Genomic DNA, 22,934 nt, shown 5'->3' with positions numbered 1-22,934 from the left:
CAATAGTGAGTGTATGAGTTTGATTTCACGCCACTTTTAGAAATATTCCAGCAATATCACGGCGGGGGACACCAGAAATGGGCTTCACACATTGTACCCATGTCGGGAATCGAACCCGGGTCTTCAGCGTGACGAGCGAACGCTTTAACCACTAGGCTACCCGACCGCCCCAACAAACAATAGAGATAACCATCCTGTGTGATGTATATATATATGTATGTATGGTATGTGCATGAACATCCATGTTCTTTCAACTTCATGGTTAAGTAAAATGTGTCGTAGTGAGTGAATGTTGTTAACTCAATGATGCCCATAAATAACCGAGTGTGCAAACTGGTGTCTGGAAGCATGATCATCAATCCACGCCATTGAGGCAATCAGCAAAACAGGAAACATGGCCACCCAATGTTCTCAAGTATCCTGTTTCAAATAGCATGAGACATACTCAGGGATCTATCCTTCCGTCTGACGAAGACTTGATAGTGAGTGAGTGAGTTGGGTTTAAAGCCGCTTTTAATAGTGTGTCAGCCTAATGCGGGAGGAAAGCCCGAAGTGATGCAGGTCTCAGACGTTTACCACTTCGGTGAAACCCACAAGCACGGTACGAAGACTTGATACAATTGGCTGGCACCTGGATTCAATCATGGTTTTCTGGTGTACCTATGGGGCGCAACTCTGCACAGCGTATAGCGGCACCTTGGACAGCTTGGCCAAATTGATATTGTGAACCACGATCCATGCTATGGGAGTACCATGACATACAATCTACATCACAGTGTCTGACCAACTGATCCATATAATCGCCTCTTATAAGCATATGCTGCTGGCGACCTATTCTGACACAGAATCCACACAGACCCACATGTATTAAGGGGTGGTGGAGGGACGTACCATACAAACACAGGATCAATCATTTTTTCATCAAAGAAACATTCATGTGTTTGTACACACGTAATTTACAGAAAAATGGTGTTATTGTAAATTTTACAATACATTGTATATTTATAATACATATCCTATCTCACACTATGCATTTCATGCCACTCCTTTGATCCGGGTGTGGAATTAATCCCAGAACGTTTCCAGCTTAAAAAACACTTCACCCCAACACATCCCAGCCGTAACCATGGTTTGCCATCATTACCAACGGTCTATTCACTGTTTGAATCTGGTGCTGATCATGTGACGTCCCCAGCTTACTCATTCTCTTAGACTTTCTTATTGGGTTGCTGACTAACACTAGCAAGTATTCTGACCATGTAAACGATGACATTATTCAATACCATAACATCAGCCTTTGAATGTAAAATTCATAATCTGAGTAGTATTTTCAAAAGTCCTATTGAAAAATACAAAAATACTGAGCTTGATCACGAACGATTTATTTCAGTATGTATATTATGTATAATATCAAATGTACAAATTACATTCGCTCTTTCACCACATGCATTCAATCTTTCTCTTATATCTAACAATATATTTCTACAATATAATACTCTTTTAACCATTCACAGGGACAACTTCACATCTAAATGTCAAGGGAGTGAGAAAGGTTTTCGTGGCTTTTAGTAATATTCCAGCAATATCATGGCGGGGTACACCAGAAATGGGCTTTACACATTGTACACATGTAGGGAATCAAACCCAGGTCTTCCGCGAGATGAGCCAACGCTTCAATCACTAGTCACCCCACTGCCCCTGTCATGACTGAACATTTAGACACCACTCTACTATGTTACACATAGTGGTAAGGAAAAAGATGAAATTAATTTCAGTAATTATGTAATGATCAGTGCTTCTTGTGGATTGGCTAGTTCACATCATTTGCTCCACTGGTTTCATTCCAAGTCGGAAATCAACCCCGGATTTTGGCTCGACGGGCGAAGGCTTTATCCACTGGGCTGACCGAGCATCCCCTCTAAATGTCAAGGATGACCAGGGCACGTTCCTTTAATTCCTCATTACTCCTCCCATACTTAAACAGAGATCACCATGTTGAACAATGCCAAGCAACATATCCTGATCTCAGGTACGTCTACAGTTGGTAATTCACTCAGTCTGAAGACCTGTGCTCGTGGAGCCTTGTACATATCGCCTGTGACACGTGACTGACAGGTGTCATGAGTGAGTGAGGATGTTGAGCGTGTGTTTCAGCCGCTGTATGGTGTGGTCCCTCCCTAGTGCGAGCATCATGTCCACCACGCGAGGCCCTTCCTGTAACACACCCGTGATTAGGCAATCTTTCAACATATGTTTCAGGCAATGCAATGGAGTTCTTTTTAGGGACGTAAAACAGCCAAATAAGAGAAGACAGAATTGTTTTCAGTCTGACTTATTTCAAAACAGTATTGTCCATTGATAAAAACAAATTCTCCTTTTCGAAGAGGGCTTAAGTATGTAAATATACTTATATATAAGATATGAAAATGTAATTGCATAACAGAGTCACAGTTTGAAAACATGCTCATCCTTTTTCTAAAGACTACTTTTCAAGGTAACATATAATATTGGGCTGAAGATAGACATCCTAAGGTTTTGAAAGATTGAAGACAATGGAGGGTTTGCTATATCTTCAGACAGAGAAGGATAACATCAGAGTAAAAAAATCTGATTTAAATGATATTGTGATAAAGCTTGAATGACTTGAAACAACAGTCACTCAGTCAATGATGAAGTCATGTATGTATCTGTCATGTTTGTATGAAGTCATGTATGCATGGGCGGATACGGGGGGGGGGGGGGGGCCTTTTTTTTCTTTGAAAAAGGTCTTTATTTCTGTATAAATTACCACCAAAGACAATAAATAGATCTTAATTGTGCATCCCCCCCTTGTAAAGAAAGCTGTATCCGCCCATGGTATGTATGTATGTATGTATGTATGTATGTATGTATGTATGTATGTATGTATGTATGTATGTATGTATGTATGTATGTAGTGCTTACCTTCAAACCACTGAGTGCCTGCCTCAGACTATGCATGACCGGTCTTGCAGAATATCCTTCACCTCGGACCAGCTCCTGCAGCTCGGTCTGGAGCTGATCAGCATCAAACCCAGTAATGACGGACAGTCGCTGACAGCAGCCCTCCAACAAGTGTGCTACATCAATAGAGGCAGTTTTCAAATCCTGAACAGTCTCCCTCCGTGGTGCGCTCCACAGAAACCTCCAGTCTGACTTCAGAAGATCCTTTGGTTTCATAATCCTGCCCTGAAAAACGAATCAGGGACCGTTGGTTGGTTGGTTGGTTGTTTGTTTAACGCCGCACTCAGCAATATTCCAGCTATTTGACCGCGGTCTGAAAATAATCGAGTCTGGAATAGACAATCCAGAGATTAATATGAGCATCGATTCACGCAATTGTGATTGATGACATGCATCAACCAAGTCAGCGAGCCTGACCACCCGATCCCGTTAGTCGCCTTTTACGACGGTTTCCAAGATATTCCTTAGAATTATTACCAGATGACATAGATCCAAACATAACAAATTTAATAAACATTTTAATCATAGCAGTGAGGGATGTGATAGGCGATGTCATCTTCAATTGTTTGAGACACAAACAATGAAACTAGTAGAGCAAATGGTGTGAACTAGCCAAACAGCATAAAGCACAAATCATTATCATAACTACTGAAATTAATTTCAACTATTTCCCTAGCCTCAGACATGCGTGAGTGGGTGAGCGAGTTACTTATTTTAACATCAATTAGAAAAGTATTTCAGTTATATCATGACATGTCTGGTTGGTGTCGGGGTAAAGTCCGAAGTGATGCAGGTCTTAGACTTTTACCACTTTGGTAAAACTCATGAACACGGGTATGGTGCTGACAAACCTAGAAAGAGAATCGGGGATTATAACCAATGATAACATGATCCCAACACAAGGGAAACTACACACACGCAGTGAATTACAGCGCCTTAGACGACTGAGACAGCCATGCCTCGCCGTTCCGTGTGAACATCTCACATTGGCAGTGAAATATCAGGACAATGCAGAAATGAGTGAGCATGGCTTTATACGCTGCTTTTAGCAATATTCCAGCAGTATCACCGTGGATGACACCAGAAATGGGCTTCACACATTGTACCCATGTCGGGAATCGAACCCGGGTCTTCGGCGTGAAGAGCGAACGCTTTAACCACTAGGCTACCTGACTGCCCTGCTATGAAAAAATGAATGCTCTACTGGCAAGTCTCAAATCCTAACTTGACATTTAATTAAAAAACTAAATGTTCAAAATTCATGACATAAGCCCCACATACAACACTGCACGCTCTGTCACATTAGTGTCTCCTTCTTTTCATGTCTCAAATGTCATTAGGTTTTTCAAGTATGTACACATATGGTAACAAGCAGATTTATATATTTTATTTGTTTGTTGTTTAATGCCACACTCAGCAATATTCCAGCTATATTTGTTGTTGTTTGTTTGTTGTTTAACGCCGCACTCAGCAATATTCCAGGTATATGACGGCGGTCTGTAAATAATCGAGTCTGGACCAGATAATCCAGTGATTAATATCATGAGCATCGATTCACACAATCGATGACATGCATCAGCCAAGTCAGCGAGCCTGACCATCCGATCCCGTTAGTCGCCTTTTACGACAAGCATAGTCACCTTTTACGGCAAGCATGGGTTGCTGAAGATCTATTCTACCCCGGAATCTTCACGGGTCTATTCCAGCTATAACAAGCAGAGAAAGAACTGGTACTCATTCTTACCTCCTCAAAGGCACAGTCAAGGATGTTACCAATGTACTCCGAGCTGAGGATCTGTTCTCTTAACGTCCCTTCACCCAAGCTGAAAACAATTAAAACATCTTAATATATAATATATATAAAAGTCGTGAACATCCGGGGTAGAATAGGTCTTCAGCAACCCATGCTTGCCATAAAAGGCAACTATGCTTTCATAAGAGGTGACTAACGGATCGGGTGGTCAGGTTCACTGACTTGGTTGATGCATGTCTTCGATCCCAGTTATGTGGATCGATGCTCATGATGCCACTCACTGGATTGTATGGTCCAGACTCAAGTATTTACAGACTGCTGTGATATAGCGGGAATATTGCTGAGTGCGGCTTTAAACAACAAACAGACAAACAAACTAATATATAACAAATTGGATCTCATATATTTTAGAACTACTGGTTCATATCTGTCCAGTGTAAAGCAGTCTTCAAGTCTAAGGCCTTGCTACATGTGAAGGTGTCGGCCCACCTGTGACTGTGTCCGGCCAGCACAAGTGTCCGAACGTCTTCTATAACCTGCTGTCTGCTGCTGCCTCTGCCCAGCTTGGCGCCAAGATGAATACGGTTTGCTTCATCCAGGTATTCCGGATCCAGTCTCCCAGAGTTACGACGCAGTCTCTCTAACGAGAACTGGAACAAACAACATTCGATGCAAGGAACAGGACACATTAACTTACAAATTACTTCATGATCGACATTGATCAAAGATTGCCTATAAGCCTAAAATACATAAAAGAATTGGTTCTCAGGCAATGACTTTTGTAGTGGTGCCGGTGGGCAATGTTTTTTTGTTTAGTTCAAACTAGTATGTAACCAAATGAACAGTCATGTACCATCAACCTGGGAAAGGGCCTCCTTACATAAACAAGCACACAAACTGCTATTGCCACCATGACCATAGCACGAGATGTGCAGTAAAGTAGTGTGCATGTAAAGGGAAGTAACTGCGTGCAATATTGGATCGCATTCATTCATTGTCTTCAGAATATCTTGCAGAAGTGCCCTCAGTGCAGAAATGTATCTACCTTGCAGAAAATCACATTTTGTGCAGAACTTGTGCAGAATTTTGCATTTATCTCCTGCAGTATTTGTCAAATACACTGCAGAAATTTAATATGTGAGTCGAAAGTTGACCAGATATATATTTCATTTTGAAGTGAGGTTAATGTTTGTATTATTGCTAACAGGTGCATGTTTGTATGTTTATTCCAGTGATCTACAGATTCACTTCAATTAGCTAGTATAGCCGTGAATAAGTAGATCATAAAACTGCCTGCCAGAAGTGAAACATATGCAAATCTACGAAATTCATGAAAACTTAGCTTAAGAGTTTGCAGGATTGTATGCAGAATGATCAAAATTTGGTTGCAGAATTTACAGAACTTGACCGCAGAATGATTTAGGTGTTGGGGGTGGCTGATTGGGGAGAGGGGGGTTGGTGGGGGGTGGGCGCAGACTACAGTGGGGACTGACAGACATCTTCAAGGTGTAAGCAGAAGGACTGTGTTACCTGCTGAATCATCTCCTCCAGGGAGAAGCCGCTAGTTCCGTCGCTTGAGAAACCACCCCCTATTTTGGTCACGTAGTTCAGCAGAGCTTCTGGGTAATAGCCTTCGTTCTACAAACACAAATATCTTCTCAGGTCGAGGTGCGGTGAAATGGGGTTAAGAAATGACATTCAACATTATTTCACTGTGTGTGGCTGCCTTTACTCATGACTCAGGACTTACATAGGTTTTACAGTACCAGCCTACTGAGATACAGTGATGTAGTTTAACATGGGTACCCAGTCAGTGTTTGACTATTGGAAGTCAAATGAGCTGTAGTCTGTGCATGAAGCTTGTGTGAGCCCTACAGTTGGCTGAAAATGAAGCAATGATTGTTGTTTTGCTTCTTGTTTTACGCCGCACTCGGCAATAATCCAGCTATATGACGGCGGTCTGTAAATAATCAAATCTGGACCAGATAATCCAGTGATTGACATCATGAGCATTGATCCACACAAATGGGATACAATGACATGCTTCAACCAAGTCAGTGAGTCTGACCACCCGATAGCCTCTTACATCAAGCGTCGTCTTCAAAAGCAAGAATGGGTTGCTGAGGACCAATTCTACCCAGGATCTTTGAAGCAATGAAATCAGTTTCAGAAAGCTGTGGCACATGTGACATGAGACATTTCGTTGACGGCTTCTGAGCACTCATTACGCTTTTTAAACAACAGGAAGCAATCACAGAGGTCATCGTTTGTGACGTCACAGGAAACAGCTGATCACATGCTTTTTCAAATGGCGACAGAATAACTCGCCGTTACAGTTGTTTATTTGCCTCTTTCAATAAAGTTAGATACTTGTTCACTATCAATTTATGAACTTTGCAAAACGTACGTAATAACTGTTGGCGATTTCATCTGTGGATTATATATTATAGCTGTGGATTACATATATTGTTACATGTAAAGATTGTGGAGTTTATGAAGAACGATAAACTTTAAACATTCAATTGAAAACTTATTATCAGAAGTTGTAACATGCATAACATTTTTTTAATAATGACAACATTGGTGTATAATAATAACTATACTATCATGAAAGTGTATCCCGTGGATAGGTCGACCCCTTTCTACGGAATCTTTTTACTTGTCCTCAAAATTTTGGCTTATCTGCGGACATATACGGTAGTCTAAAATAGCAACTGCACCACTAATCAGACGTACATATTCTAGGGGGAGTGGATGAATGCAGAGAACATCGATGAGGTGAGGTGAAATGGGGCTTAATATTGCAAGATTATTGCACTCATATTTAGCAGCATGCATTTTCATGTGGGCATGTGTGTGTGTGTGTGTGTGTGTGTGTGTGTGTGTGTGTGTGTGTCCTGACATACAGGTTTTATAGGGCTAGCCCACTGAGATATTATGTAACAGTATATCATAAATAACTCACTCAGACACAGAATACTGACTTTGCCAACCAGTCCTAGTTTTACCCCCCTCATGCTGAGTGCCAGGCAGGGTAACAATAAGTACCATCTTTTAACATTTCTAGGTGTGATGTGAAGATCGATGAGGTGTGGTGAAATGGGGTTTAACGTTGCGTCCAAGATTATTGCACTTATATAGCAATGTGCTTGCATGTGGGTGTGTGTGTGGCTGCTTGTACTAGTCCAGACTGATGCTGATTTTATAGAGCTAGCCCACTGAGATACAATACTGTAGACACAGTAGACTCCAAGCCGACCAGTCATTGTTTTCGCCCGTAATGCAAGCACCAGACAGGGTAACAACAAGTACCATCTTTTAATGTCTTTTGGTGAAGATCGATGAGGACACCAACACAACAGTAGAACAAACCTTGAAATGTTCTACTTGGACATCGTCTCCTCGTTTGGACAGCTTGGTTCCATCCCTGACCAACACACAAACATATATCCGTCAGTGTTAACGTCATTTCAAGAATGTGGTCTCATGAAAAGCATATGATCATCAAAATGTACCATTTTTATGTTAATGAATGTCAGTTTTGCAGGCATTTGTCCGACTTCACGTTCAATGGAAAATCTACATATCATGTAAACTTCACATTAAAAAATTATATAATTATGATTAATACCCTGGACATATTTGCCACAATAGATTCATTTTGAGGCTGATTCATATAACACCATGCTATAAATAGCCATCCAATCAAATTACTCTCACGAGCAAGAGAAATTCTGTGCTCAGTGAGCTTGGAGGTGGTGGCGTCACTTCCAAAACAAAGCTATGGTGGCGATGCATTGATCTCCACAGCACACACAACATGTCAAATGCAAGGTTGCAACTCACTTGTTGAGGATGAGAGGGAGGTGGGCATATCGGGGAGGATCCCAGCCAAATGACTTGTACAGTAACAGATGTTTAGGTGTGGAGGTCTGCCATTCCTACAGAAACAAAGGGAAGACAATAACACCCAATCCTCACACCACAACACCCAATCCTTACATCATGAGAGCCAATTGCCACACCATGACACCCAATCCTCACCCCATGACAACCAATCCTCACACCACAACACCCAATCCTCAGACCACGACAACCAATCCTCACACCACGACAACCAATCCTCACACCTTGACAACCAATCCTCACACCACAACAACCAATCATCACACCATGACACCCAATCCTCACACCATGACACCCAATCCTCACACCAAGACACCCAATCCTCACACCACGACAACCAATCCTCACATCATGACAGCCAATCCGCACACCACGACACCCAATCCTCACACCATGACACCCAATCCTCACACCATGACAGCCAATCCTCACACCACAACACCCAATCCTCAGACCACGACAACCAACCCTCACACCACGACAACCAATCCTCACACCTTGACAACCAATCCTCACACCACAACAACCAATCATCACACCATGACACCCAATCCTCACACCATGACACCCAATCCTCACACCACGACACCCAATCCTCACACTTTGACAACCAATCATCATACCACAACACTCAATCCTCATACCATGACATCCAATCCTCACACGACACCCAATCCTAACACCATAACATCCAATCCTAACACCATAACACCCAAACCTCACACCACGACACCCAAGCCTCACATCTTGACATCCAATCCTCACACCTTGACATCCAATCCTCACACCATGACACCCAATCCTCATACACCACTTTGAAAGTATTTCAGTTTTAAGATGGCGTGCCTCCTTCAAGGGACCAAAGCCCAAGTGACCCCATCTTCCCGAGGCAAGAGCGTCTGATCGACTAGGTCATTGCCTTTGGTAGCCATCTTTGTGAAGCTATACAAGATAAGAACAGCGATATGATTGGATATCGAGTTTTCATTACACAATTCTACGTGAGGTGGCGCCAGGGTCGAGCCACGAAAAGTGGCCTTGATGTGGCAAGGGTAGAAACTAGGCATTGATATAGGCTAGTGGACACGCTTGCCTCGGGAAGATGAAGTGACTCAGGCCAGGTACTGTGCTGCAGACCAAGGATGGTGGTGAAGGTGCATCTGGTTCTCATTCTGACATGAACACAATTCATCTTGTATTAACAGGAAGTTCCCACAACTTACGTCTCCTCGAAGAACATGAGTGATGCCCATGTGATGATCATCTACTACATTAGCGAAGTGGTACGTAGGAAACCTGTCACTTTTTATGAGAACCTACAACAGACACAAAACACACTAATTCTAGTCAAAGAAATTACAGGTTATTCTTTTCAAGTTCTGCCTTATAATAGAAGGGAGTGAGTGAGGATGAATTTGCTCCAATTACAGCGATGCATATCATTACGGACCTGTCTCCAGTCCTCCCCCTTTGTATACTCTGGAAAGATCTTGCAGTGGGACAAGAAGGTGTGAATGTTTCTCCCCGGATCCCAGGGGAAGTGGTTAAAGCGTTCGTTTCTCCCGGGTTCAGTTCCCGACATGGGTACAATGTGTGAAGCCCATTCCTGGTGTCCCCCGCCGTGATATTGCTGGAATATTGCTAAAAGCGGCGTAAAACCATACTCACTCATTCACTCACCGGATCCCCCTCTGCATCGGCAATGTTGTGAGATGTGCGCCCCTTTAACAGGTCGTCCCATGGCTCTGCTGTAGATTCAAGCTGAAACAGCAACATCAAACTTAATGTTGAAGATCTGAAAGAGTACTTCGTCAAAAAGTATAACAAAAAGTTACACAACAACTTTTGCTGTTTTGTCTTGTATGTTATCAATGTTACTCAAAGAAACACCTCAATTCTTATTAATCCGTTCAAAGCTGAACATAACTTTAAGCCCTTATTCTTTTAAGTTGAGAGTATTTTAAGATTGGTTTCAATGCAATAATGTTAAACAAAGTACTTTTATTCATTGCATAGAAAGCGATGCTCATGATGTCAATCACTAGCCTGTCTGGTCCAGACACGATTATTAACACACCACCGTCATAAAGCTGGGCCCAAAACTTTAATGGCCCATCAGTAAAATACAAGTAGCCATTGCAAATGATTTTTTGTTATAAACAATATACTTTGGGGGAAATCTTTAATTCAAATCTAGGAATTTGTAGACCTGAGGACAAATATCGGAATCTGATATCGCCTATATAAATGTGGCATGCAACAAGGGATTAGTGTGGCTAGCTGCAGTGGTGTCTGTGTTTGTTGTTAAAGAATCCCACTGAGTAGGGACGTGAACACACCCACTCATGCAGCATGCTACAAATGATTGGTGTTGGTAGTGTCGTGGTAGTGGTAGTGCTGTAGTGTCTGTGCGTTTGTCATTAAATGCCGCGCTCAGCAACATTGCAGCAATATGAGGGTGGCTGGTAAAATAATCAAGAATGGACCAGGCAATCCAATGATTTTTATTGTAAGTAATGATTCATCTCATCAGGATGGTGGCACACAATCAACCAAGTCACCGTGCGGGTTTGACAAACAAATCCATTAAACTCTCATAAAAAAAATAAACATCCTAGTAGAGGAGCTACAGTAGAACTGAAGCAAGATGTTTCAGCCTCAATTACTATACAAAATGGCTACAAGATTTCAAATTTAAAATACATTCCCTTGGTATGACACAGCCGGGGATCAAACCCCCGACCTTCTGCTCTCTGGCCTACCACTAGACCACAGAGGCGGTCCATGTTGTAAAGACACAAAGCGTCCTATCCTTGGTGAGTTTTGTGTTGAAACCCTAAATCATTGGATTCTGGTACGCCAAAGGGATGAAACTCTGCAAAGGTCCTATCCTTTGAAAGTCCTAGATTGAAACCCTAAGTCATTGGATTCTGGCATGCCTAAGGGATGCAACTCTGCAAGAGTCAATTCCTTGGTGAGTCCTGGATTGAAACCCCAAATCCTAGGAATCTCGCACACCAAAGGGATGCAAGCTAATAGCAGCACAACGGGACCCTGCACATAACTAAACCTGTTGTTTCAGCTCTCAACAGTCTCGCTCACCTTTAACCTGATAACATAGGGTGTATTTCTTGCTAACTTCTCCTTGACCTCTGAACTTGACCACTGGCGACACCTATTGTCGTACCTTGGTGTCTCCCCTCTGCGTGCAGCCTCCTTACGAACAAGTTCCAGTCTTCTCGGTGTACAGAAACAGTGGTACACACTCTCATTCTGCAACAGAAATATTCTGCTTTACACAACAAAACACAGTGGTCTTCACCTTATCTTAAGTACCCAGATTCACATACTCCAGACAAGACAGTTAAGACTTGTGGACTTTATCAAACTTCATTGTTTATCGATGCTAGTTCTTCGTAATGCTGATACTGAAGTTGCCATAGTTACTTCTGTAAATATTTCAAGATAGTTTTGAGTGAGTGAGTATCCATATAATGGTGCAATCTCATTAAAATCAGATCTTAGTTCTCGCTTCAGCTCAACAAAGATCTGAGGCGGCCCATTACGGGTCACGTCAAGAACGACCATAATGGGATGTCCACAGATCTTTGTTTAGCGGGTAGCGAGAACTAAGGTCTGATTTTAATGAGATTGTATAAGGTGGAAACAACAAATACAGACTTAATACATATCAAACCCAGGGCACCGTTCCACAAAGCGATCCCAGTGTGAAAGTATGGGAGTTATGGTCGCCTTAGCGCTAAGATGGCTTTTTGGAACAGGGCACAGGTCTGTGCTCAACACTTCAAGTGTGGGTGTCCATACTTACTTGAACAAGGACTTTGATGCTCTCTTGGTAAAGCTCAATTCTTTCTGACTGAAAAGAAAGGCAAGGAATGATATTTAAAAAAATCATTCGACAAAAGTAAGATCAACATGTACACATTTCAGAAAATGTTTTTTCTATAAAGCTATACCAGTACTTTATTTTTAATGTAGTCCCTGCAATATTCCAGCAATATCACGTCGGGGGACACCAAAAAAGGGCTTCTCACATTGTACCCAAGTCAGGAATCGAATGAGTGAGTATGGTTTTACGCGGCTTTCAGCAATATTCCAGCAATATCAAAGTCGGGTGACACCAAATAAGGGCTTCACACATTGTACCAATGTGAGGAATCGAACCCGGATCTTCGGCGTGACAAGCAAACGCTTTAACCACTAGGCTACCCGACCGCCCGGAAAGAAAGGAGGTGTGCTTGTTTTGTTTTTGTTAACACTGCACTCAGAGCATTATTGCAGCTATACCACAGGGGAATGTACATAATCCAGCCAACACGTCAAGATTCCAGGGTAGGATAGGTCTTCAACAGCCCATGCTTGCCGCAAAAGGTGACTTTGCTTGTCATAAAAGGCGACTAACAGGATCAGGTGGTCAGGCTCGCTGACTTGTTTGATGCATGTCATCAATCCCAATTGCGTGGATCGATGCTCATGATATTAATCACTGGATTGTCTGGTCCAGACTCAATTATTTACAGACCGCTGTCATATAGCTGCAATATTGCTGAGTGCGGCGTTAAACAACAAACCAACCAACCAACCAACCAACCAACCAACATAATCCAATCTGGTCCAGACAATCCAGTAATTAATATTCCAGCAATATCAGGGTGGGGGACAGCAGTAATGGGCTTAAGACATTGTACCCTTGTCGGGAATCGAGCCCGGGTCTAGGGCGTGACGAGTGGATAAGTTGGGTAACCACTAGGCTCCCCGACCGCCCTTGCACTGTCAGACAACTTATACCTGTTTGTACGGACCATAGCTGCCTCCCTGACTGGGCCCTGAAAATGAATGAATATTGACATATCACATATCATATTAGATGTAACATTCATGGATGTACAACATTTGAAAACATCCTGTAGTGAGAGCATACAACATCTAAAAGTGAGTGGATTATCAATCTCAGTTTTAAGAGCTGTATTTGGTGGTAGGGCGAGACATTCCTTACTTACCTTCATCAGGTGAGATACCTGCCCATGACAGCATGTCTTCTAACTTTTCTATTGCATTTGGTACTAAGCGAGTCTGTAAAACAGAACAAAATCAGTGATAATCATTACACAAATATTGTAAATTGAAAGACGTTTCAGCAAATACTGTAAATCTTGAAATTAACGCGAGCGTGAATTAAATGCGAAAAATGCGAGTGGTCTTTGCTTGCATTATTAAACATCGCATTTATATCAACAATAAGACATTTTGGATAGCAGAAATACCAACTTAGACATAGGCTGAAAACATACAACTATGTATTCCACATCACTGTTTATTGAGCAGCACTTGTAACACGTATATAAACAATATCATTCAAACAGTAATTACAAACTGTGAATTGTCACTTAGGTCATCAGTGATCACACCTGCAAGTCCAGACAGACGCCACCCACGCAACAAAGTGTCTTTGTTCTTTGCGACTGCGTCAAAGGTCGACACAAGCCAGCACGCATGTATTGTTTCAGTGGAAGTATTCTATTCTACTCAGCACTAATAGCGGTGCTATTTGGTGTGTAACTGGATTAATGTAAGATTGGATTAAGATGAGGATTCTCCTGTAAACCTGGGGGCGGGGGGGGGGGGGGGGGGGGGGGGGGGTGTGTTGTCGCATTCATATCGAGTCGCACTTTTGGCTAGGGTACAGCGGTCGCATTCTTTTGGAGACGCATTAATTTCACGATTTACAGTACTTATGTACAGAAGGAAGCCGCACATGACAAATGTAATAAATCATGTAAAATTGATTAACCTGATCTGTGTCTTCGATTCGTAGCAAGAACTTCCCTCCTGGTTTTGACTTTGCGAACAAATAATTGTACAGTGCCGTTCGCAGGCCGCCAAGATGTAGCATTCCGGTAGGGCTTGGTGCAAATCGCACCCGAACACATCGTTGGTGATGCAGCTTCCCTGTGCAGTGCAGTCCTCGTCTGAGGCAACGGCTCAGTCTCGACGCAGGCCATGCACCCGTGAGCGCAGCCATGTTGGAATTGGACAGATAAATACGGTTCAATTCCAAAACGGCACCTTATACAAAATGATCATTGAAAATATCAGACGTGATCTAGATCTTCTTAACGAATTTGGGATGCGGCTGACCCAATCGTCCAAGGACATCTTTCACCATTCCGATTTGAACCACATTAGTTGTTCTGGAATGCGGGGATCATCAGCGTTAGAAACTAATATTTTTAGTCCACAAGTCCTTATAATGATAACAAATAGTGAGTGAGTGATTTTTGATGATTGCTTTTAGCAATATTCCAGCAATATCACAGCGGGGGACACCAGAAATGGGCTTCACACATTTTATTCATGTCGGGAATCGAACCCGGGTCTTCAGCGCGACGGATAACAAAAAGCAAACCCTTAAAAAATGACTGAAAAAACAACAACTATTAGGCAGTTTGGCAAGGACTATAGCACTAGTGTCAATTTTTAACGTTGATAATAACTCTGATGAGATAATGATTTCACTCTCTCAGAGCTTTGTTCACGTAACACCGACAGGATGGTTACAACATAGTGTAATGACGTCACAATTGAAAATTAAGTCATGTTGAGTTGGTGAGTGTGTTGGGTTTGACTTAACTTTTAACAGTATTCCAGTTATATCACGGCGTGTCAGCTTATGTGGGAGGAAAGCCCGAAGTGATGCAGGTCTCAGACGTTTACAACTTCGGCGAAACCCACGAGCACGGTTATAGTGGTGACAAACCTAGAAACATAATCGGGGCGAACCGGGATTCGAACCCACGATCATAGGTTTCTGGCGTTCCCAAGGGACGCAACTCTAAAGACGACTGGGCCACCCGTACCCCCACGTCATGTTGACATTGCTATAAAACGTCATCACTGCAGTAAATACAAAGTGTGGGTAATAAAAAGCGTACTGCATTGGTATGTGCATGGACTCTATTAAAAATCATATTCAATGTCCATAGTGTGTGTGTCATTTGCAATTCTGAACTGCACCATCCCGCCCAGCAAATACAACAAAATGAAATTTACCTGTATTCCGAAACTACTGTCCACATTATCGCGATTGACATGATCGCATTACAAAACCCCACCAGCCAACGAAATTTGTTTATTTGTTTATAGATCTAATTCATTTTCCTAGACATTTAGTGATCGGAGGTTGGGTGAAATTTTGGCCGTTTTTTTTTAAATAAACAGTTAGGCATGAGGGCAGTTTTGGCAACATACTTGAGGATTCGGTTGTTGGTATGTCGCAAAATGTCTGCCACACAAAATAGTGTCGTATAATGTTTGACATAGTTACATCAATCTTAAATCATTAAATATTTAAAGCGCCTCGATTTGATCTTCCAAGTTTTCTTAAATAAAATGTTATTGAAATAAATAATGGCAAAAATCAATTGCAACATCGCGCACCTGTTATCCGTATCCGGACGTGCAAGGCCATGCAAACATTGCGTGTGATCACTATAGTTGGAATGTCAACATTTTGAGAGTATTTTAAAAGATCTCCACCACTGACGAATACACGACAGAACAGCAGTTTCAAGTCACATACGATGGTAAGAGCACTAGTCCTCTAGTTCTTCCCAAACTTCCCAATAGTTAAGGTATCACAAGGACTAGTAGAAATTTGTCATTTTTATGGGTTTGCTAAATGTTATCATTATCAGGACTAGTGGACTAAAAATGTAAGTTTCTACCACTGCATATGGATCAGTTGTTGGTGTTTGATGGCCGTCCTTACGTGACCTTAACCAAGTCACAAGCCTGACCACCCATTCCATTATTTTGGAACTTACAACATCTTATGTAGCCTGGTGTGGACCTCGACTGACGCGAAATCTGCAGGTATTATGATATACTGTTAGTTGTTGTCTCAACTTCCTTCATGTGCAAAACCTATAATGTAATAATGTATTTATCATGTTCATGTTGCCATGGTTTCAGTAAGTATATTTGATAGTAATATTTCTGAATTTGTTGATGTGCAGTTTGAGGTTTAGATTGAAACAAGATATCCACAATTTCACAGCCAAACTGTGATTTACTCTCCTGGGCTCCATTGTACAAAATAACCTTAGCGCTGCGACTGTCTCAATAAGTTTCCCTTACCCCGAAATCTGGTCCCGTGGATTCGACTCAGGGGTCCCCCTTTATGTGGTGATAACTACCACTAAGCTGTAAGTACCGGATTGCTTTCAAAGTTTTTTTCATCTATGGATATATGACTTTCAAAAAATCATACTGAGATTTTGCCACCCCAGGTGGTACCGCTTTATAAAATTTTGGGGTCTGCTTCCTGGACTATAAGGTATGGCAGTTACAATCACCTTAGCACAACGACTGTCGTAAGTGTATGTTAAGGTATGGAAGTTACGATCACCTTAGGGCTAAGGTGGCTTTCTACAACAGCACCCTGATTTCCAGTTTTGGTCTTCCGGCAAAAATGTATTCAACTCATTGAAAAAAAACACTTTATCCATGTTCCCTATTAACCATAGTTTTGTTACCAATGAAAGACAGGGAAACAGTATATGATTACTCTTGATTAAGCAGAAAAGCCACAGTTTCACCTATATTACTCATGACATGTACAAAGTCAGAGACCCGTGAAGACTCCGGGGTAGAATAGGTCTTCAGCAATCCATGCTTGCCGTAAAAGGTGACTCTGCTTGTTGTGAAAGGCGACTAATGGGATCGGGTGGTCAGGCTCGCTGACTTGGTTGATGCATGTCATCGATCACAATTGTGTGGATCGATGCTCATGATATTAATCACTGGATTGTCTGGTCCAGACATGATTATTTACAGACTGCCGTCATATAGCTGGAATATTGCTGAGTGCAGCGTTAAACAACAAACAAACAAACAAAAAAACAAAGGCAGAGGCTGGAAATGGGTTCCAGACTGTGGAACACTATCTCTATAAAAGAAAATATGTCCATCCATTTCTAAACAAACATGAAAATAATAGTATCTTAGCCCTAAATAATATTTTTAATTTGAAGTTTAATTGAAATATAGATTTTCCTTTGGATGAGAGGCCAGTCACATGACTGCAAAACTGACATTCATAAACATATGCAGGACATTAACATGATGAACGACACAAGTTGACGTTCGTGTTCATCCGTTTCTCATCAGACCGAAAACAAGCTGTGACACCCATACTGCAGTGAACTTACACAAATTTAAAAACATGTCACATCTGTCTGCCTGTATGATGTGCTTGAAACCGTGTCATCTGTTTTCAGTCATCAGGACTTGTCCTGGCAGGGCTCGGCCTTGCAGCTGTTGGATTTGGAGGTAAGTTTGTTTTATTTGTTTCTTGTTTAATGCTGCACTTAGCAATATTCCAGCTATTTGACGACAGATTATTCACAAGCATATAAATATCCCGGAGATCAAATTGTTAATGCACTGGTAACGTACCGCATTCAACAGGAGCCAATTACATGTACACCGATAGTTCTTCAGAACTCGAAACAGCATATTGTCTTTCTGCAATACATTTAATAGTGTTTTCACATGATGAATTTTATGAATGTGTGGAGTTGTTACCACACGTTTTGACAAGAATGCTGTATTGCTGGACACCTCCCGCAAGTGTTTTTTCGGTGTCCTTTTTGTCGTTTCTCTAAAATGACAGGGGGTTTGGGGGTTTATTATAACCATGCTAATAGTGGTATATGGGCTATCGCTATCAGTTGTATATGAGCTAACCTTGCCAATAGTGGTATATGGGCTATCAGTGGTATATGAGCTAACCATGTTAATAGTGGTATATGGGCTATCAGTGGTATATGAGCTAACCATGCTAATAGTGGTATATGGGCTATAAGTGGTATATGGGCTAACCATGCTAAAAGTGGTATATGGGCTATCAGTGGAATATGACAGACAGACAGACAGACCTTTATTCAGTATAAGGCCACTGGCCCAATAAACATAGTGTATATGGTATATGGGGCCTTTGTTATGGGCTATTTGGGGGTTTATTATAACCATGCTAATAGTGGTATATGGGCTATCGCTATCAGTGGTATATGAGCTAACCTTGCCAATAGTGGTATATGGGCTATCAGTGGTATATGAGCTAATCATGTTAAAAGTGGTATATGGGCTATCAGTGGTATATGAGCTAACCATGCTAATAGTGGTGTATTGGCTATAAGTGGTATATGGGCTAACCATGCTAATAGTGGTATATGGGCTTTCAGTGGCATATGAGCTAACCATGTTAATAGTGGTATATTGGCTATCAGTGGTATATGAGCTAACCTTGCCAATAGTGGTATGTGGGCTATCAGTGGTATATGAGCTAACCATGCTAATAGTGGTATGTGGGCTATCAGTGGTATATATGAGCTAACCATGCTAATAGTGGTATATAAGTTATGTTCTGTCTTTTTCCAGGTCGCTATCTCGCACGTTACGGACGGGTCGCTCAACAAACACTCAAGAAACAGCTGGATGCCCTTCCTCAGACAGGTGTAAGTTAATGTTCACTGTAATTTGGGAGTGGTTCAATGAATCCATCAAGAAATGGTCAGATTGTGTTGACACAACCCATTGTGATACTCTGGACCATCTTTGTGTAAACAAAGGGTCCTTGTGTCTACTGATGTTATTTTTGATTTCCCATGAATTCATGAAGTAGATTTTAAATTTATCTGTTTAACTTGGTATTGATCATATTTATCATATTCATCCATATAATCTGTATATCTTTCATTCTCTCAGGGGGCACTGGTGGCCCAGTCGTCTAAGACGCCGCGATTCGCTTTGATACTTCTTTCTCTCATTCACAATCTCATCTCTAATTCCCTTGTCTCTCTCTCTCACTCCCTCATCTCTCTCTCATGACCTAGTCTCTCTCATGACCTCGTCTCTCTCATGACCTCGTCTCTCTCATGACCTCTCTTTGATACTTCTTTCTCACTCATTCTTTCTCTCAGTCACAATCTCATCTCTCACATCCTGTCTGGTGCATGTTTTACCCAGTCTATCAGTCTAGTTTGAGGTCAGTATGGAATCAATGAATCTCTTCTTGAAACAGCACCAAGAACAGAACAAAATTCAGATATACAAAACATATGAAGCCCAGTGTGCTGCAGTACATTAGTTATTGTGTTTGCAGTGATGCTCTTGCTGTCGACCACTTGGTTACGTTGTTTCCTGTTCCACGTCTGATACAGCTGTTATGTTGCTGACTACCTGACTTCAGGTTAAAACCTGCATCACCAACACAAACACTTGTAATTGAAGAGTTTGAATACTGTGGAGTAATACACAATTGATATTTTTTATATATCAATATAAAATCATACCTGTCTAGTTAATTGAGACTGTTGGAGACCCGTGAAGATCCGGGGTAGAATAGGTCTTCAGCAACCCATGCTTGCCGTAAAAGACGACTATGTTTGTCATAAGAGGAGACTAACAGTATCAGGTGGTCAGGCTCGCTGACTTGGTTGATGCATGTCATCGTATCCCATTTGTGTGGATCGATGCTCATGTTGTCATTTCACAGGATTGTCTGGTCCAGGCTAGATTATTCACAGACTGTCGTCATATAGCTGGAATACTGGTGAGTGTGGCGTTAAACAACAAACGAACGAACGAATGAGATTGTTGGAAGGTGATTTGACACTGTTTGTATTCCCAGGCTTTCAGCAAGTACTACAAGGGAGGCTTTGACCCCAAGATGTCCAAGAGAGAGGCGGGACTGGTGCTGGGGGTCAGGTAAAACACCATCATTTGTGTTTTTGTCTAATCATGGTAGGGCCGTCGGGTAGCCTAGTGGTTAAAGCGTTCACTCGTCACGCCAAAGACCCAGATTCGATTCCCAACATGGGTACAATGTGTGAAGCCCATTTCTGGTGTCCCCCACCCTGATATTGCTGGAATATTGCTAAAAGCAGCTTAAAACCATACTCACTCACTCACTCTAATCATGGTAACTGCATCAACCACATCACTGTTGCTAGGGGACCCTGGTTATGTCGTTAAACCAGAAGTGGTTATGACTTCATTATTTATGTACCTAGAGGCACAGGCCGGCAGGGACCATACACCACTGGTATGTGTTCTTCCAAACTGGAAGTGATGGCGATTGGGATGGTGAAGTCAAATGGTTGATGATATATCTTTCTGGTGGAAAGGATTGGGGCATACAGGAACGGTGGGCGTTATGGGGCTCCTTCTGTTTTAGCCATCTTCCCGAGGCAAGAGAGTTAACTGACTTTTCACTCATTGATAAACTTGTTTTGATATAGTTGATATGAGAAGACTCTCGGGTGAGATTCTCTATATAATAACTTCTAAATATTATGCCTCTGTGTGGTTAAAAGTATGTTTGTCTCATCAGGACAAAATTGTGTTTTCAGTCTCACGGATATGTACATGAGATTTTTTATCCCCCCCGCATTTAATGCGGGGAGATATAGCGATCAGCCAGTCTGTCCATCCGTCCGTCTGTCCGTCCGTAATTATTTCCTTTTCCGGGGCAGAATTCCCAAACCATTCAGTGTATTTGATCAAAACTTGGCAAAGGTATCAGGCACATACTGAAGTGGTGCCTTTTGATTTTTTGGGATTTTTCGAACGTTTATTTTTTAAAATTTTTATGGAATAAAGTTGGACATAGACTCAATTGGGGATGGGGTTCGTTTCCCGGGCAGAATTCGAAAACCATTCAGTGTATTTGATCGAAACTTGGCATTTATATGGATGCGACCATGGTGGATCTTTTTTGGGTAAACAATGTATACTTCTTAAAGAACATTAAACTGTTGACTCATTACATACAGAATTGCACATTTACTAGTGGTTACTTTACAGACAGCTGCCGGGGGGATATGTCATCTTTCTGATGACTCTTGTTTCTACTCAAAAAGCAGTATAACGCAAAAAAAGCATTCTTAGCACACTGAACATGACCTGTTTGTCACTTTCAGCCCAGCTGCAAGCAAGGCTAAAATTAAGGAAGCACACAAGAGAATCATGCTGTTGAATCATCCTGACAGAGGTATGGGGAAGACATTTAAATTCAAACACATATCAGCCATTCTTTATTTTGTGAAGGTTATTTCAATTTCAAGGGACCTCCTTCGTGGTCTAGTGGACAGAGTGGAAGAATCGATCCCGACTGCATTATGTTAAAAGATGGTGCTTATTGTCACCCTGCCTGGTGCTTGGCATTAATACTGTTTGGCTCTGAATCAGTATGCTGTGTCTGAGTGGGGTAGTCACGTTAAATTGTGTCATGGTATCTCTGTGTGCGGTGTTAAACAGCAACAAACAATCAAAACGGATGTATATATAAACTACACTGGTTAATCAGCAGTAGAAACTAACATTTTTAGCCCACTAATCCTTATAATGGTAAAATATAGCAAAACCCGTAAAAGTGGCAAATTTCTACTAGTCCTTTATACTAACATCTAGTCTCTGAAATGAACATATTTTACAGAAAAAAAACAGTTGTTAAATTATAGTTATAAAATATAATAAAAAGGAGCCCAGAAACTTTCTTCCTCATACTGCAGTAGTCTAGACTTGCCAAAGATTATAGACTTGCATGGGCTGTATTGGATATATTTTTTTACAGGGTCTGAATGACAGACTAATAGTCCTTAGGATACCTTAACTATTGGCGAGTTTGACAAGGACTATAGGACTAGTGCCAGTTTCTAACACTGATAATCAAGCATGATTTGTTTCATGTAAAACTTGCATCATTTTTCCTTGATTTATCATAGTCATTGTGTTCTTCAGGTGGTTCCCCCTTCCTGGCAGCTAAGATAAACGAAGCCAAGGATTACCTGGACAACGCCCGGCCGGGAAGTTCCTGATTTCAACCTCAGTGTGTGCATGATGTGTGACTGTTAGAGGGGCCCCAATGAGACAAGGACATCACTCCCGGAAATGCTAGTGTGATCCGTATATTGTATATAGCAGGATTTGTCAATAAAGAAAACATACTTAGTTTATGGTTGTTATCATTTTGATAAGTGAGCAAGTATGTATGGTGAGGTAGTGACTGTATGAAGATTGCATGTTGGGTTCATATTGTTTAAGTTAAACTTTTGACCATGTCATGACTTCCCAATCCAACCCATGCTTGTCGTAAGAGTCGACTAACAGGATCGGATGGTCAGACTTGCTGACTTGGTTGACTCACGTCATTGTATCACGATCGTGTAGATCTATGCTCATGATCCAATCACTGGATTGTCTGGTCCAG

The 22,934-nt window shown here is 41.6% G+C and overlaps 2 protein-coding genes across 2 annotated transcripts; one reads left to right on the top strand and one right to left on the bottom strand.

Moving 5' to 3' along the window:
• Positions 1-1,436: 1,436 nt before the first annotated feature.
• LOC139447708 (nondiscriminating glutamyl-tRNA synthetase EARS2, mitochondrial-like) lies at positions 1,437-14,684 on the bottom strand. The gene is made up of 14 exons (XM_071229159.1): positions 14,454-14,684; positions 13,663-13,735; positions 13,451-13,488; positions 12,471-12,518; positions 11,744-11,914; positions 10,322-10,402; positions 9,865-9,957; positions 8,582-8,676; positions 8,108-8,162; positions 6,266-6,373; positions 5,225-5,385; positions 4,727-4,805; positions 2,944-3,207; positions 1,437-2,214 (listed from the first exon to the last, which is right to left on the bottom strand). The coding sequence occupies exons 1-14, from the start codon at positions 14,682-14,684 to the stop codon at positions 2,119-2,121; spliced, it is 1,593 nt and encodes a 530-aa protein (XP_071085260.1). The 3' UTR covers positions 1,437-2,118.
• A 1,428-nt stretch (positions 14,685-16,112) lies between these two features.
• On the top strand, positions 16,113-22,675 carry LOC139448060 (mitochondrial import inner membrane translocase subunit TIM14-like). The gene is made up of 6 exons (XM_071229561.1): positions 16,113-16,245; positions 17,941-17,992; positions 19,103-19,179; positions 20,355-20,431; positions 21,646-21,716; positions 22,466-22,675. The coding sequence occupies exons 1-6, from the start codon at positions 16,243-16,245 to the stop codon at positions 22,540-22,542; spliced, it is 357 nt and encodes a 118-aa protein (XP_071085662.1). The 5' UTR covers positions 16,113-16,242; the 3' UTR covers positions 22,543-22,675.
• Positions 22,676-22,934: the final 259 nt, after the last annotated feature.

The sequence above is a fragment of the Haliotis cracherodii genome, unplaced genomic scaffold (assembly GCF_022045235.1).
Source record: "Haliotis cracherodii isolate W230 unplaced genomic scaffold, xgHalCrac1.p SCAF_7, whole genome shotgun sequence".
Lineage (NCBI taxonomy): Eukaryota > Metazoa > Mollusca > Gastropoda > Lepetellida > Haliotidae > Haliotis > Haliotis cracherodii.
The sequence above is the reverse complement of the archived record's forward strand: the minus strand, read 5'-3'. Positions and strand labels throughout refer to the sequence as shown.

Bases quoted from the DNA above. Each gene is read 5' to 3' on its own strand.
- LOC139447708 (XM_071229159.1), bottom strand. From the start codon at position 14,684: ATGGCTGCGCTCACGGGTGCATGGCCTGCGTCGAGACTGAGCCGTTGC. The intron at 8,163-8,581 runs GTGAGTTGCAAC...TGTGTTGGTCAG, and splicing joins CTCCCTCTCATCCTCAACAA to GGATGGAACCAAGCTGTCCA. The intron at 5,386-6,265 runs GTAACACAGTCC...TGTTTGTTCCAG, and splicing joins TGGAGGAGATGATTCAGCAG to TTCTCGTTAGAGAGACTGCG.
- LOC139448060 (XM_071229561.1), top strand. The intron at 17,993-19,102 runs GTAAGTTTGTTT...GTCTTTTTCCAG, and splicing joins TGCAGCTGTTGGATTTGGAG to GTCGCTATCTCGCACGTTAC. The intron at 21,717-22,465 runs GTATGGGGAAGA...TGTGTTCTTCAG, and splicing joins GTTGAATCATCCTGACAGAG to GTGGTTCCCCCTTCCTGGCA.